General features: G+C 37.3%; 1 protein-coding gene across 7 annotated transcripts in view; it reads right to left on the bottom strand.

Moving 5' to 3' along the window:
* Positions 1-15204, bottom strand: part of ARHGEF4 (Rho guanine nucleotide exchange factor 4) — a 173934-nt gene that overhangs the window by 59966 nt on the left and 98764 nt on the right. For 6 of the 7 annotated variants that reach the window (XR_008998802.1, XR_008998803.1, XM_057505446.1 and 3 more), the window contains one exon: positions 1397-1523. Coding sequence is in view for 5 of the 7 variants with exons in the window: in XM_057505446.1 (XP_057361429.1) it covers positions 1397-1523 (127 nt within the window). In the remaining 2 variants the exon portion in view is untranslated. Of the gene's footprint in view, positions 1-1396; positions 1524-15204 lie in introns of those variants that run through there. The other variant, XM_057505450.1, reaches the window with a different exon arrangement.

Raw genomic sequence — 15204 nt, forward strand, 5'->3', positions numbered from 1 at the left:
TGTGTGTCACTGAGGGCTTTTTATTTCTTATTCTGTAAAAAATTCATCTGCCAATTAATTCAAATGAGGCTCTAAAATAATAGAAATATATGGTGACTAAGATTTGAATTTGTAAGAAGCTTCTAATTCCAAGGGCCAAAATCACCCTTGAGGATTATTGTTGGAAAAATGCTACTTTCACCCATTACGTCAATGAGCCTCTAAATAATTCTATGGCTGAACAAAGAGTTTATGTTAGAAATATCTTCTCCCTTGACAAGATTCTTTCAGCAGTTGTCAAAACCTCATCATGACCTTTAAGATCACAGTCGTATCTGGGGAAGAATACCAGTGCACTTCACAGGGCAGCATAGGCACATACATTTGCTAATGGAAAACAACCGTGCCCACCAGCTAACCTGAGCAGCCCTCGCCCCCAAGACAAGCAGCTGGTGTGCACTGAGCCGGGCTCAGAGATTAAAACTCAGGTCGGTTTTGGAGTTGACTCCTGCACACAGCATGTGCCGCACTTCAAAGCTCAGAGCCCAGTCACGCCTCTCTCGTATCATCTTTGGCTGACTCACTGTCTCTAGCTCACAGGACCAGACTCTGGGCAGACTTGAATGCTAGTGCCATTCTCAGTCTCCAGGTCTGGACAAAGACCGAAGTTGACTGGTGTAGATATTTTGTTTTTTCAACCTGTCTAGGGCTTTATCCTTCTTTAACACCAGATTTGGCTTCTCCCTCCAGCCATCTGTATACTTTTAGACCATAAGGTCACCATCTAATTAATCTACACCTGCTCAAGACCTGAGACCCAGTAGCAGTCCTCCCTCATGGAGCCCTTGAGCATTTTCAGCATGTCTAGGCCATCTTGGGTTGGATCTAGGAAAGGTGGTAATTGTGCATAAGGAGACCCCATCCTGGCTTTCACTGGGGCCCAGTTTCCTTCTGTCACAAAAGCCTGGCTTTTTGTGGACAAATATGTGATGTGATGCTGTTTGCCATAGTTTTGGGAAATGGACTCAGAGAAGCTGCCATAAAACTCAGTGAAGAGGCTTGGGGAAAACACTCAAGTTCCATCACTAGATTAGAGGTAACTCTTCATGTGATTAATTATTCTGCAAGTGATATCCTATTATGATACCTGAGGGGTGGTCATTAGTTCTACTCAAAATAAATGAATGGAGCCAGATTTGGGGATTCAATAATCGAATCTTCCCTAAGCCAAGGATTCCCTTTCTCTGGTGATAGGGACCTCTTCCTATGTGAGGGGTAAGAGGTAATGGTTTCTTTCTCCATCATCAAGCTATTTCTCCAGACAAGTAAGCATAGCAGTCAGTAACACTCTCTCACTTCTTGTCCTTCTTTCCAGGACACCAGAGCATGAAGCAAAAGAGAGAGGTGCACAACTCACCATTGTCAGGTATGTGCTCTGGCCAGCCCGTGTAGTTCAGTCCTGCTGGGGCACTCTGGGAGAATGGGTGGTTTCTTCTAGGGGACTTCAAAGACTCTGGAGAGGTAATGGTCATCTTCCTCCAACACTGGGAAGGAGGAAAGAAGCAGAGGGTAAACAAAGAAAAAGAGGTGACATGCTGTCACTGACAAATCTTAGTTTTTAATTGTCCAACACTTGCTGTTTGCAGACTACGCAGCTCCAGAAAGTGCTATTAACATCAAAATCCACAAGAAAAAAAGCTGCTCCTGGAGCTGGTAGTCTGCAGCCTGTATGGCCGTATGTGGCAACCTCAGCAGAATCGGCTGTCATTCAGCAAGGGGAAATGAGGGCTGTTGAGAAAGTCTCCAAACCCCAAACCCCCCTGAGCTGATCAACCACATAGCCTGACATTCGTCCAAAAGCAAAACTGTTAGTTTCCATAAGGCAGACTCTTTTAGGGGTCCTTAACTAAAATTCGACTCACGAAGTTCCTGACATCTCATAATCATGAGGCATACCTTACCCTTCAGACAGTAAGGACCACTGTGAAGGCAGGGATATTGTCACTTTCTTTATCATTCCATAGTCCAGAGATAAACGAGGCCTCTTCCAGCTTTGTCTACTTCAGAAGGTTATTTGATTAACATAAAAACTGTGGCATGTATTCAAATAAGTGCTCATTCCTTTTCCTTTTCTTTTGTATTCCTCACACTAATAAGCAAATAGTGCTTTGAAAATTCTTTTCCAATAATTTTTAAGATTCTTTTTCAAGATTAAGATGGAGTAGCATGCCCACCCCATCTCTTCCATCTGAATGCAACTAAAAATCTTGGACAGATGTGTAGGTCAATGATCTGAAGACTTTTAAAGTAAACGCTAACAGGTGGATTAGGAAGGAGATCAGAATTTGAGGTTTCACTAATTCTGTGGTGAGATACCTGTGTTGTTCCATGGTATCCCCTGGCCTGACCTCAAAAGCAGCTTGAAACTGGATGTGGACAAAAAGGACTCCAAAAGAAACCCTCTCTGGTCTGAGGAGAGGAAAGACGGACCCCAAAGAGTATGAGCTAATGAGGGAAATCCTTTTGCTGTTTTTCCCTCCCACCCCAGGCTCCCAGGAAATCCCATTATATATACTATGTTAGTGATGGCCAGGCATCTAAACCAAAATCCCTGAGGAAGGTGGATCCTCTATGACCAGAGGAACTGTGGCCCCAGGAGCACAGGGAGAGAATCCCTGTTTCCTTTTTCTCTCTCTGGCTTTCTGCCACTTGGCTCCAGAAGCAGACACAGTTGCAGGAAGTATATAACATATTATATATATAACATATATATATAAAATATAACTGAAATAAAAAATTTACTGGCACAGTTCAATTACAAAATAAAATGATAGAAGAAAGAGTCAGTAAGGCTCTAGCTAGCTCAGTAGAAATCCAATCTGAAGAACAGAGAGAAAAAAATATTGGGGAAAAAAGAAACAGCTTCAGGGACTGTGAGACAACAACAAAGGTCTAACAATTTACCCTCCGCATCCCAGAAGAAGAAGAGAAGTGCGGTGCAGCACAGTATCAAGACATAATTTCTGAAAAGGTCCCAAAGATGGTGAAAAACCTTAACATATAGATACAGCTCAGTAAACTTCAAACAGGAATAGGAACCCAAGGTAGTCAATGCCCAAAACATCGTAATCAAACTACTGAAAGCTAGAGACAATGAAAAAATCTTGGAAGCAGCCAGAAACCAGCAACAGATCATATATAAGGGAAAAATCATTCAAATGTCTATAGACCTTTCATGGAGGCCAGAAAGAATTGGAACAGTATTTAAAAATGCTGAACCAACTGTTAACTGAGAACTCTATATCCAGCAAAAAATACTTTTAAAAAGGTGAAATAAATACATGTTTGCATGAAGAAAATTAAGAGATTCATAGCCAGCAGACCTGCTATAAAGAAACTTAAAAGATCTTCACACAAAAGGGAAATGATATCAGAGGGAAACCAACCTTCAAGAATTTGAAGGAAGAGCAATAGAAATAGTAAATACATAGGTAAATATAACAGATTGTTTTTCTCCTGTAAGTTCTTTAAAGTATGTTTGACAGTTAAAAGCAAAATTATAATATTGTCTGATGAGGATTTTAATATATGTAGATGACATATAACAACTACAGCATAAAGGATACGATTAAAGGGACCTATATAAAGGGAAGTTTCTATATTCTACTTGAAGTGGAAAAATATTAATTCTAAGTGGACTGTGAAAACTTAAGGATGTATATTAATCTGTAGAGTGAGTATTTAAAGAAAAACCACAGAAAGAAATAGTTTAAAAAACTCAATAGTTATTTCAATTGAAATTGAAAACTAAAATATATCTAAATAATCCAAGATAAGAAAGTAAAAGGAAACAGCATGAAAATCAGAGGAACAAACTGAGAGCATGATAAATATCTAAATCCAAATATAATGGTAATTACATTAAATTTAAATACAGGCATACCTCAGATATTGTGGATTTTGTTTCAGACCACTGCAATAAAGTGAATATTGTGATAAAGCAAGTCAAATCAATTTTTTTTGTTTCCCAGTGTAGTTATGTTTACCTTATACTAGTCGATTAATTTTACAATAGCATTATGTCTTTAAAAATGTACATACCTTAATTTTAAAAATTAAGCACTGACCACAGATCACCATAACAAATGTAAAAATGAAAAGTTTGAAATATTGTGAAAAATACCAAAATGTGATACAGAGACATAAAGTGAGCAAATGCTGTTGGAAAATGGCCCTGATAGACTTGCTCAATGCAAGGTTGCCACAAACCTTGAATTTGTAAAAAAACACAGTATTTGTAAAGTGCAATAAAATGAGGTATGACTGTACTCAGAACACACAACTGAAAGAGATTTTCAAAATGGTTTAAGGAAAAAAAACCTCACAGTATTCTGTCATAAGAAACCCAATTTCAAAATAATGATAAAAATAAGTAAGTAAAAGGTGAAAGTATGGAAAAATATGTTGCACAAACACTAAAAAGAAATCTCAAATAGTTATATTAGTATCAGACAAAACAGACTTCAGAATAAGGAAAATTATCAGAGTAAATAAGAAAAAGAAGGATATTACATAAAAAGAAGGTATATTCACTGAGAAGACATAACAATTCTAAATGTGTATGTGCCTAACCACATCTTCAAAATATATGAAGCAAAAACTGATGCAATTTAAAGGAGAAATAGAAAATGCACAATTACGGTTGGCTACATCAACACTCCCTATTGCAGCAGTCAGTAGAACGATTCAGCAGAGACATAGCAAGGGAATAGATAAAGTGAAAAACACCATCAATCAACTGGAATTAATTGACATTTGTAGACCAGTCCACCCCAAAATAGCAGAATACACATTGTTTTCAAGTGCACACGAATGTTCACCAGGAGAGACCATAGCCTTGGTTATAATGATAACAACAACTGATGATTTGCAGTGTGGAGCATATTTTCATGTGCCTGTTGGCCATCTGTATATCTTCTTTGGAAAATGTCTATTCAGGTCCTCTGCTTATTTTTTAATTGGATTATTTGTTTTTTTGGTGTAGAGTGCTATGAGTTCTTTATGTATTTTGAATATTAGCCCATTATTGGATATATCATTTGGAAAGATCTTCTCCCATTCAATAAGTTGCATTTTCCTTTTGTTAATGGTTTCCTTTTCTATGCAGCTTTTCAGTTTGATGTCATCCTGCTTGTTTATTTTTGGTTTTGTTGTCTTTGCTTTTAGAGTCAGATTTAAAAATCCACCAAGACCCCTGTCAAGTAATTTAGCACCTACGTTTTCTTTTAGGAGTTTTATGGTTTCAGGTTGTACATTAAGTCTTTAATCTGTTTTGAGATGATTTTTGTGTATGGTGTAAGATAGTGATCTAATTTCATTCTTTTCATGGGCAGTCCAGTCTTCCTGGCATCATTTATCAAAAAGACCATCCTTTCCTAGATGTACATTCATGCCTCCATTGTTGTAAATTAATTGGCCATGTATGAGTGGGTTTATTTCTGGGCCCTTTATTCCATTCCATTGATCCATGTGTCTGTTTTTATGCCAATACCATACTGTTTTGATTACTGTAGCTTTGAAATATAATTAGAAATAAGGGAGTATGGTGCCTCTAGATTTGTTCTTTCTCAAGATTGTTTTGGCTATTTGGGGTCTTTTGTGGTTCCATACAAATTTTAGAATTGTTCATTCCATTTTTGTTGGCAAATAATTGTTTATAATAGTCTCTTATGGTACTTCTTATTTCTGTGGTATCAGTTTTATTTAACATTTCAAAGTACCAGTTCTTAGTTTTATTGATTCTTTCTATTGTCTTTTTAGTCTCTATTCATTTATTTCTGATCTGTTCTTTATTATTTCCTTCCTTCTACTAACTTTGGGCTTCATTTGTTCTTCCTTTTCTAGTTCCTTTAGGTATATAGTTAGATTGTTTATTAGAGACTTGTTTTTTTGAGGTAGGCCTATATTGCTATAGACTTCCCTCTTAGAACTGCATTTGTTGTATCCTTTAGATTTTGGAATGTTTTATTTCCATTATCATTTGACTCAAGATATTTTCTGATTTCTCCTTTGATTTCTTTGTTGACCCAGTGGTTGTTGAGTAGCATGTTGTTTAATTTCCACATATTTGTGATTTTTTTCCACTTTTCTTCTTGTCATTGATTTCTAGTTCCATATCATTGTGGTTGGAAAAAATGCTCAATATGATTTCAGACTTCTTAAGTGTGTTGAGACTTGTTTTATGGCCTAACATGTGATTTATCCTGGAGAATGTTCCATGCACACTTGAGATAAGGTGTATTCTGCTGTTTTTGATGGAATATATTGTATATATCCATTAAATCCATCTGGACTAATGTGTTGTTTAAGGCCATTGTTTTCTTACTGATATTCTGTCTGGATGATCTATCCATTGATGAAAGAGGAGTTTCAAATCCCTCTACTATTATTGTGTTGTCAACTTCTCTCTTTATTTTGTTGATATTTTCTTTATATATTTAGGTACTTCTAAGTTGGTAAAACTTACTAAGTGCATAAATATTTATAAATGTTTTATCTTCTTGGATTGACCCCTTTAATATTATGTAGTGCCCAAATCTATATTGTTATTAGCCTTCATTTTAGTCTATTTTGTCTGACATAAGTATATTTTATACCAACTTTGCTTTCATTTCCATTTGCATAGAATGTCTTTCTCCATCCCTTTACTTTCAATCTCTGTGTGTCCTTATATCTGAAGTTACGTTCCTGTAGGCAGCACATAGAAGAGGCTTGTTGTTGTTTTTTAATCCATTCAGCCACTTTATGCCTTCTGTTTGGGGAAATTTAGTCCACTGACATTTAAGATAATTATTGATGGGTAGGTACCTACTGCCATTTTGTCATTTTCTGTTTTTGTAGTTCTTCTCTGTCCCTTCTTTCTCTTGTTTTCTTTCTTTGTGGCTTGATTACATTCTTTAATACTAAGTTTGGATTCCTTTCTCATTATCTTTTCTCTGTGTATTATAGGTCCCCATGAAGTACACACATTATATCGTATATATATCATATATATACACACATGATATATCAGCCTATTTTAAGTTGGTAGCAGGTTAAATTTGAACACATTCTAAAAACTACATTTTTACTCTCCCCACATTACATCATTTTGATGTAACATTTTACATCTTTTAATTTTCTGTGTACCTACAGTGGCTCCTGCCCACGTTGTGATCAGAGGACGAACTACAGGCTCTTCATCTAGAATGCTCCATGACCTGGCCCTGCCCTGTCTCATACCCTGCTATCCACTGTCTCATACTTTATATGCTAGTTAAGCCAAAGGCCTTAAATTAGCATCATATCTTTTGGACCTCTGTTAATGATGTTCTCTCTGCCTTCTCACATTCCCTTCTTACTCAGTTAACCTACGTGTCCTTCAGGACTCAGCTCAGGGATCACCTCACTGACAGGTCGGCTTCACCATCCCCCCTTGATGTCCCAAAGCCCTTTGCATTCCACTATTGGAGCAATTAAACCTTTATATCCTCACTTCCCAGAACAATGCCTAGTATGTTAGTGCTGCATACATGATTTTTAAAAAATTAAATGTAAGTTGAATAAATAAAACTAATTTTCATTTTAATCCAGATGTTTTCAACTCCTAGCTTACAGCCCTTTCAAGTAGATGAAATATAGTGCCTTGATAAACACATGGACAGCATCCTGTCAGCATGGATAGTCAAGTCCAAAGCCCTTGACTCTGTAAATCCAGTCTGGCTGTGTAGGGAATGGGACGTTATTCACAGGAAAAAGGTTTCTAGTGTAAAGATAAATGAGACATAACAGACCATGACTGTTAATATCCACACACTCCTACACTTCACTACCTACCCTCTTCCTGCAGCTGCGGTCTCCCAGATAGAGTTGATTTTCATTATTTGTGCTAGCTGTGTCCTATCAGATTTCTGAGAAACCTGAATTAGCAAATACTGACTCACTGCTCCTAGGGGGACTAGACACTTAGGTTTCTGTGAGCCACTTGCCACAACATTTTGTCAACCAAAACACTACTTGCATTATTCATTTGTCAACATGCTTATAAAATAATTCAGTCTCATTAGCATTGAAAACTTGCTCTTCCACATAAATCCTTTTCTTGTATAACACTTCTTTACATTTTTTTCTGAAGCCTCCTGATCTGCAGAACCTACCTCACCCCCTGCAATATTAATGTTTTGCATTCCATATTGTCTTCTGAAACATGGAGCCAGGCAGCACTAGCCGAGATAGGGTTAACATTTCCTGACCCTGGGTAATGTGACTTTGGCTTTTTGACTATACTTTTTTTATTGGTCATCATCTCATGAGACCACATTTTAGCTACTTTTTCACTTTTTCATAGTTTCATCACATGCTATGTTACTTTAGCACTTTTCAGAATGACTTCATGTACAGATTAGCGAATTTCCTTCTCCTTTTTCTGAATGTACCACATTGCTAATTCATTATCATTGAATTCATGGCCACTAGCACTAGAACTCATGCCTGAACTAAGCTTGCCCAACAACCGTGATTTCTCTGAAAGGCCCATTGCAGTTTGCTTGCACTTGGGAACATTAGACATCACTTTAGCATATGCTTGGGGGCCATTCTAAGCAGAAAAATTACCAACAAAAAGCACAAATTGCCAAAAACATGACATGAAATAGAAGGTGCAAAGGACATTTGTTTAAAAGCCTAACAAGAAAGCAGAGCGCTGTCTTGTGCGGCCTCAGCTGGGGAGCCGGCATTGGGCGAATCACACTTTTTGCTGCACTGCCCGTGTCCGTGAATGACTGTAAAAGTGCCTTGCTACTGATTTTGGAATTACAAATAAATCTGAGTAGGCAAATTCACAAATATGGAATCTGCAAGTAATTGTATTTAGTGTTATTTATTATAATACAGAAGAACTGTATTTAGTTCCCTATTTTGTAGGTTCCTCATCAAAATTCATCGCAGATCACTTTGATTTTTTGTTAGAATAGCATGGAAGAAAACATTCTTAGCTCAAACAGAATCAACAGAAAAAAAAGAGCACTGAGTCGTAGTGAGACAGGGCTTTCCGAGATGCTGGCGGCTGGAGGCAAAGCCACTCTTTAGGGACGCCAGTGTCTTGACTCTACTTTTGAGCCTCAGACAAGAATATGGCCTCTCCGTGAGAAGCCAGTGTTTGTAAATATTCCTTCAAACTGAAATGCATTCAGTGTTAAAGTGAGTTCCTCCCTAGTGGTGATATAAATCTCATGTATAAAATAAGCATGTATTTTAAGAGAACAGTAAAAGAAGGGTAGTGTAGCGAGAGGAGAACCATTTCCTGAGATCCAGCAGGACTTCATCGCTTTGGGTAGTGACTCTGGCAGGTACACCTTTGATGGGGATACGCAGGCCAGGGCAGTGCCACGCTAATATGCTGTGTCTGTTGTGCCCTTATGTGATTACACAGCCTTCAAAATTTTTTTACATAAGCTAATTAAAATAAGAACTTCCTGCAAAATATATGTAGTTTGATCCCATCAATCCGTAACTGACAAAACACAGTACAAGTAGAAGGAGAAAAGTCTTTGGAGAAACACAACTAGGGGTTCAAATTGAGCCTCTGTCAATGTATTACCTTAAATTTGGCAGGTTTCTTAATGTCTCTGAATCTCAGCTTCCTCATTTGTGAAACAGGGTAATAAATCAACTCACAGGATTGCTAGGATAACAAAACTGGGTATACTCATTGGTGACGTATTGCCACATTTTGGCCAGACCATTTTCACATGGTCTATTTGCAGTGCTGGCTGCATCAAAATAGCCACTTCAAAATATAAAACAATAGTTTTAATTTGAAATATGTTTGTAATGTTAATTTACATTGTACTTGTATCTCTACTTGTATCTCTGACCTTTATTCTTATATGACTGCTCCCTATCCTTTCACTGCCACCTTCAGGGTTACAGTAAAAAAGTCAAAAAGTACTTTGAAAAGTGACCTAATGTTGTGTACTATCCTTGTTCCTGAATCCTACTATGTTCTTTATTCCATTCCCACTATAGGTTTGCATTTTCTGTGGTATGGGATTTGGTGAGGTCCTCGACTATTCGGCTATTCCATTTATGTTGTCTAGATGTGTTATCTAGTAAGATCACAAATAAGTTTATTACTTCTATGCAGAAAAGAACTAACCTAGCAGATCTGAGGCCATTGCCATTAGAAGGGCCAATGTGTAAGCTTGGCTCTTGGCTGGCATCTGGAAACTTGGCACTCAAACCATTCCCTCACTGATAAGGATGTTCATGGTACCTCAACTGATTTTACAATTTTTATATATCAGCTAATTAAAAGGGAACTTAAAGTTCTCAAATGTATACTGTGCTTTATGCCAAGTACCTGCCTCCCTTCTAGGAGTCGGGAATTTTGTATGTGCTAGGCAGGGAATGCCTATGTGATCAACCTTGAGCTCTCCGTGGCCAATGGGCTTCCCTGGACAGAAGCACTGGGCACACATTACTGCATCTTTTCTTCTGCTGGAGAAAGACACATGCTCAGTGTGTGCCCTCACAGGAGGGAGAAATACAAGGACAACTGCGTGAGTGGTTGACTTACCCAGACTCCACCTGTGTCTTTTCCCCTTGCTGACCCTTAAGTATATCCATAAGTATAAGTATATGCTGAGTCCCAGGAGTCCTTCTATAAAATCACTGAATGTGTATGTGGCCTAGGGCATCCCTAAAAGATCAACTTAATTCTTAAAAACTGAACTTGTGGGGACTTCTGACTCTTCTAGGAAGAGTACTCCCATTCTTCCTAGGCTCTTCCTCTTTCAACTGGAAACCCTAGATAAAACACAAATAGGTACAGGAATACTCTGAAGGGTGGAAAGAAGGTGAGCTGCTTAGAGACTTTGGGACCCTATTGTTATAGGTGCTGAGTGACCTAGGTTACCTTACTGCCTTTCATATTTGTCAGACAAGGTACTGCAGGAGCCTCCAACCCAGAACCAACAACAGGCTCAAACCCAGAAAACTGCAAGAAAAGCTTGCTTCTGCAACAAACGCCAGGAAATGCCAGGAAAACTGTGGCTGCGGTAGACAGATAATGCCCCCTATGCACACATCTTAACCCCTGCCTGTGATCTCACACGGCAAGTGACTGCAGGTGAGACTGAGATTAAGGAACTTGAGATGGGGAGATGGTCCAGGTGAGCCCAACCTGATCATGAGTCCTTGAAAGAACTTTTCCCAGCTGAGGTCAGGTTCAGAGGAGATATGGTCAGAGATGGCACATTGATGACTTGGAAGAAGCAGGAGGGGTCAGCAGCCAAAGAATGTGGACAGCCTCTAGAAGCTGGACAAGGCAAGTTAATGGAATCTCCCCTAATACCTCAAGGAAATAACACAGCCTTATGATACCGTGATTTAGCTCAGTGAAAGCTGTGTCAGACTTCTTGCCTACAGAACTGTAAGGTAATAGATTTGTACTGTTTTGACCTACTAGGTTTGTAGTAATTTATTACAGTAGAAATAGAAACTAATAGATTTTAGTACCTGGATATGTTGTGTGACTATAACAAAACACCTAAAAATACGGAAGTGACTTTGGAATTGGGCAATGGGCAGAGGTTGTAAGGATTTAGAAAAGCATGATAGAAAAAATCTAGATCGTCTCAAACAGACTGTTAGTAGAAATATGGATGTTAAAGTGATACCTGCTGGTGAAGGCTTAGGAGGAAGTGAGGCATAGTAGAGAAAATACAAATTGCCTTAGAAAACAACTAAACTGTTTGTGAACAGACTTGCTAGTAAAATACAGATGTTAAAGGTGCTTCTAGTGAGGGCTCCAAAGGAAATTATCATTTTTTTGGTTGGGGGTAGTGGTGGCAAGAGGATTCTTGTCATTTAGTGATAGGAAGCTCAGCAGAATTGGGTCCTGCAGTTATGTGGAAAACAGAAGAAGTGAATGACGGACTTGGATATTTAGCTGAGGGGATTTCCAAGCAAAGTGTTGGGGGTACAACCTGGTTTCTTCTTGCTGTTTATAGTTAAATGCAAGAAGAGATAAACTGAGGAAAGAACTATTAAACAACAAAGCACAGAGGCTTGATATTTGGGAAATTCCCAGCTTATCCATATGGCAAAGATACTAATATAAGAGAATGACTTTCAGAAAACTAGGATTAGAGAAAAAGCTGAGAGTGTATACAGACAACCTTTTGCTAATATCTCAGAAAAATCAAACTCAAGAGTATTTAGTCATATGAAAGATGTAAAAGAAATGGAAAGCTATTCCATGCTCATGGATAGGAAGAAATAATATTCTTAAAATGGCCATACTAGCCAAAGCAATCCACAGATTCAATTCAATCCCTATCAAAATACCAATGGCATTTTTCCCAAGAGCAAATAATCCTAAAATTTGTATGAGACCACAAAAGACCCCAAATAGACAAAGAAATCTTGAGGAAGAAGATGAAAGCTGGAGGTATTACAATCCCAGATTTCAAGCTATACTACAAAACTATAGTAATTAAAACAATATGGTACAGGTTAAAGGACAGATACATAGACTAATGGAACAGAATAGAGAGCCCAGATATAAACCCACACATATATGATCAATTAATATATGATAAAGGAGCCATGAATATACAATGGGGAAGAGACAGCCTCTTCGACAACTGGTGTTGGCAAAACTGGACAACTACATGCAAGAGAATGAAACTGGATTACTGTCTAACTGTACACAAAAGTAAACTTGCAGTGGATTAAAGTCATAAATATAAGACATGAAACCATAAATCTCTTAGAAGAAAACATAGGCAAAAATCTTGAACATAAGCATGAGTAATTTTTTGTGGACATGTCTCCTTGGACAAAGGCTAAAAACCAAAAATAAATGAGTGGGACTTTTTCAAACTAAAAAGCTTGTGTACAGCAAAGGACACCATCAAGAAAAAAAACAAAAAGGCATCCTGCAGTATGGGAGAGTATATCATAAATGATTTATCCAATAAGGGGTTAACATCCAGAATATATAAAGAACTCATATGACTCAACACCAAAAAACAAGTAAACATATTAAAAAATGGTCAGAGGACTTAAACAGACATTTTTCCAAAGAAGAAATGCAGATGGCCAACACATGAAAAGATGCTCCACAAATCAAAACCACAATGATATATCACCTCACACCAGTTAAAATGGCCACTATCCAGAAGACAAGAAATAACAAGTGTTGGCGAGGAGGTGGAGAAAAGGGAGCCCTCATGCACTGTTGGTGGGAATGTAAATTGGTGTGGCCACTATGGAAAGCAGTATGGAGGTTCCTCAAAACACTAAAAATAGAAATACCATATGACCCAGTAACTCCACTCCTAGGAAATTACCTGAAGAAAACAAAATCTCTGATTTAAAAAGACATATGCATCCTCATGTTTACTGCCACACTATTTACAATAGCCAAGATATGAAAGCAACCTAAGTGTCCATTAATAGATGAATGGATAAATAAGATGTGGTACATAAGCACAATGGAATATTATTCAGCTATCAAAAAGAAAGCAGTCCTGTCATTTGTGACAACATGGATGGAGCTAGAGAGTATTATGCTTAGGGAAATAAGCCAGGCAAGAAAGACAAATGCCATGTGATTTCACTTACATATGGAATCTAAAAACAAAACAAAACAAAATGAACGAAACAGTACTAGACTCATAGACACTGACACGGTCCTAGTGGTTACCATGGGAGAGTGGTGAGTGGTGGTGGGGTGGGTGAAGGGGATAATGAGGCACAAAAATCTCAGTCATAGTAGAAGTTGGTCATGAGGATAGAAGTGCAGCATGGGGGATATGGCCAATGAATCTGTAACATCTTTCTATATTGACAGGCAGTAACTGCACTAGTTAGGGTGAGGATTTACTAATGTGTGTAACTGCTGAACCAGTGTGTTATATGCTTGAAACCAATAAAATATTGCATATCAACTATATTTCAATTTAAAAATACACATAAAAATCAATAATATTTCAATATACTAAGATACAACTTGTGGTCAATGAAATTAAAAACAATATAATTTATAGTAATTTCTGTGAAAATTAAATACAAAGGTATAAATTTTTTAAATATACAGGATCTATATCTTATATAGAGAAATTTATAAATAATACACAAAAATAGTCTTAGAGCTAATAAACAAATTCAGCAGTCTCAGAGTATAGGATCAATATACAACTTTCTACTGTATTTCTACACACTAGCAATGAACAATCCAAAAATGAAATTAAAACAATTCCAATTAAAATATCAAAAAAGAGTCAGGAAACATTTTAACCAAAGATGTGTAAAATTTGTAAGTAAAAATCATAAAACATTGCTAAAAGCAATTTTAAGGGCACATCTAAAAACTGGGAGAACATCCTGTGTTCATAGATTTGAAGACTGAATATTGTTAAGGTGCAGTACTCCCCAAAGTGGTCTGCAGGCTCAGTGTAATCCTACCCAAATCCCAGCAGCCTTTTTTTCTCCCAGAAATGAAACAGCTGACCCTAAGATGCATTTGGAATTACAGGGGGCAGCAGATAACCCCCAAAGTCTTCTTGAAAAATAACAAAGAGGATTCACGCATTCCAAATTCAAAACTTAATACAAAGTTATACTAATGAAAACAGTGTGGTACTAGTAAAAGGACAGACACATAGACCAATGGAATAAAATCGAGAATCCAGAAATAAACCTATATGTTTTTTTATAAGACTCGAAAACCATTCAATGAATGGTGCTGAGACAACAAGATATCCACATGGCGAAGACTGAAGTTAGACCTCTACCTTGCACAAAACACAAGAATTAATTCAAAATGAAACAAAACGTAAATATTAGAGTTAAAGTTGTAAAAACTCTTAGAAGAAAGCATGGAAGTAGATCTTTATGACCTTGGATTTTCCAATGGATTCTTAGACATGATATGAAACTCACAAGCAACAAAAGAAAAAAATAGATAAATTGGACTACATAAAACTAAATACTTTGGGTACCCATAGACACTATCAGGAAAGTGAAAGGCAACTTACAGATGGGAAAAAATATTTCCAAGTCCCTTATTTGATAAAGGACTAGTAATCTGCATATTTGAAGAACTCATACAATTCAATGAAAGAAAACAATCCAAATAAATTATGGGCAAAGGACTTGAAAGGACATTTCTCCAAAGAA

The sequence above is a fragment of the Manis pentadactyla genome, chromosome 8 (assembly GCF_030020395.1).
Source record: "Manis pentadactyla isolate mManPen7 chromosome 8, mManPen7.hap1, whole genome shotgun sequence".
Classification (NCBI taxonomy): domain Eukaryota; kingdom Metazoa; phylum Chordata; class Mammalia; order Pholidota; family Manidae; genus Manis; species Manis pentadactyla.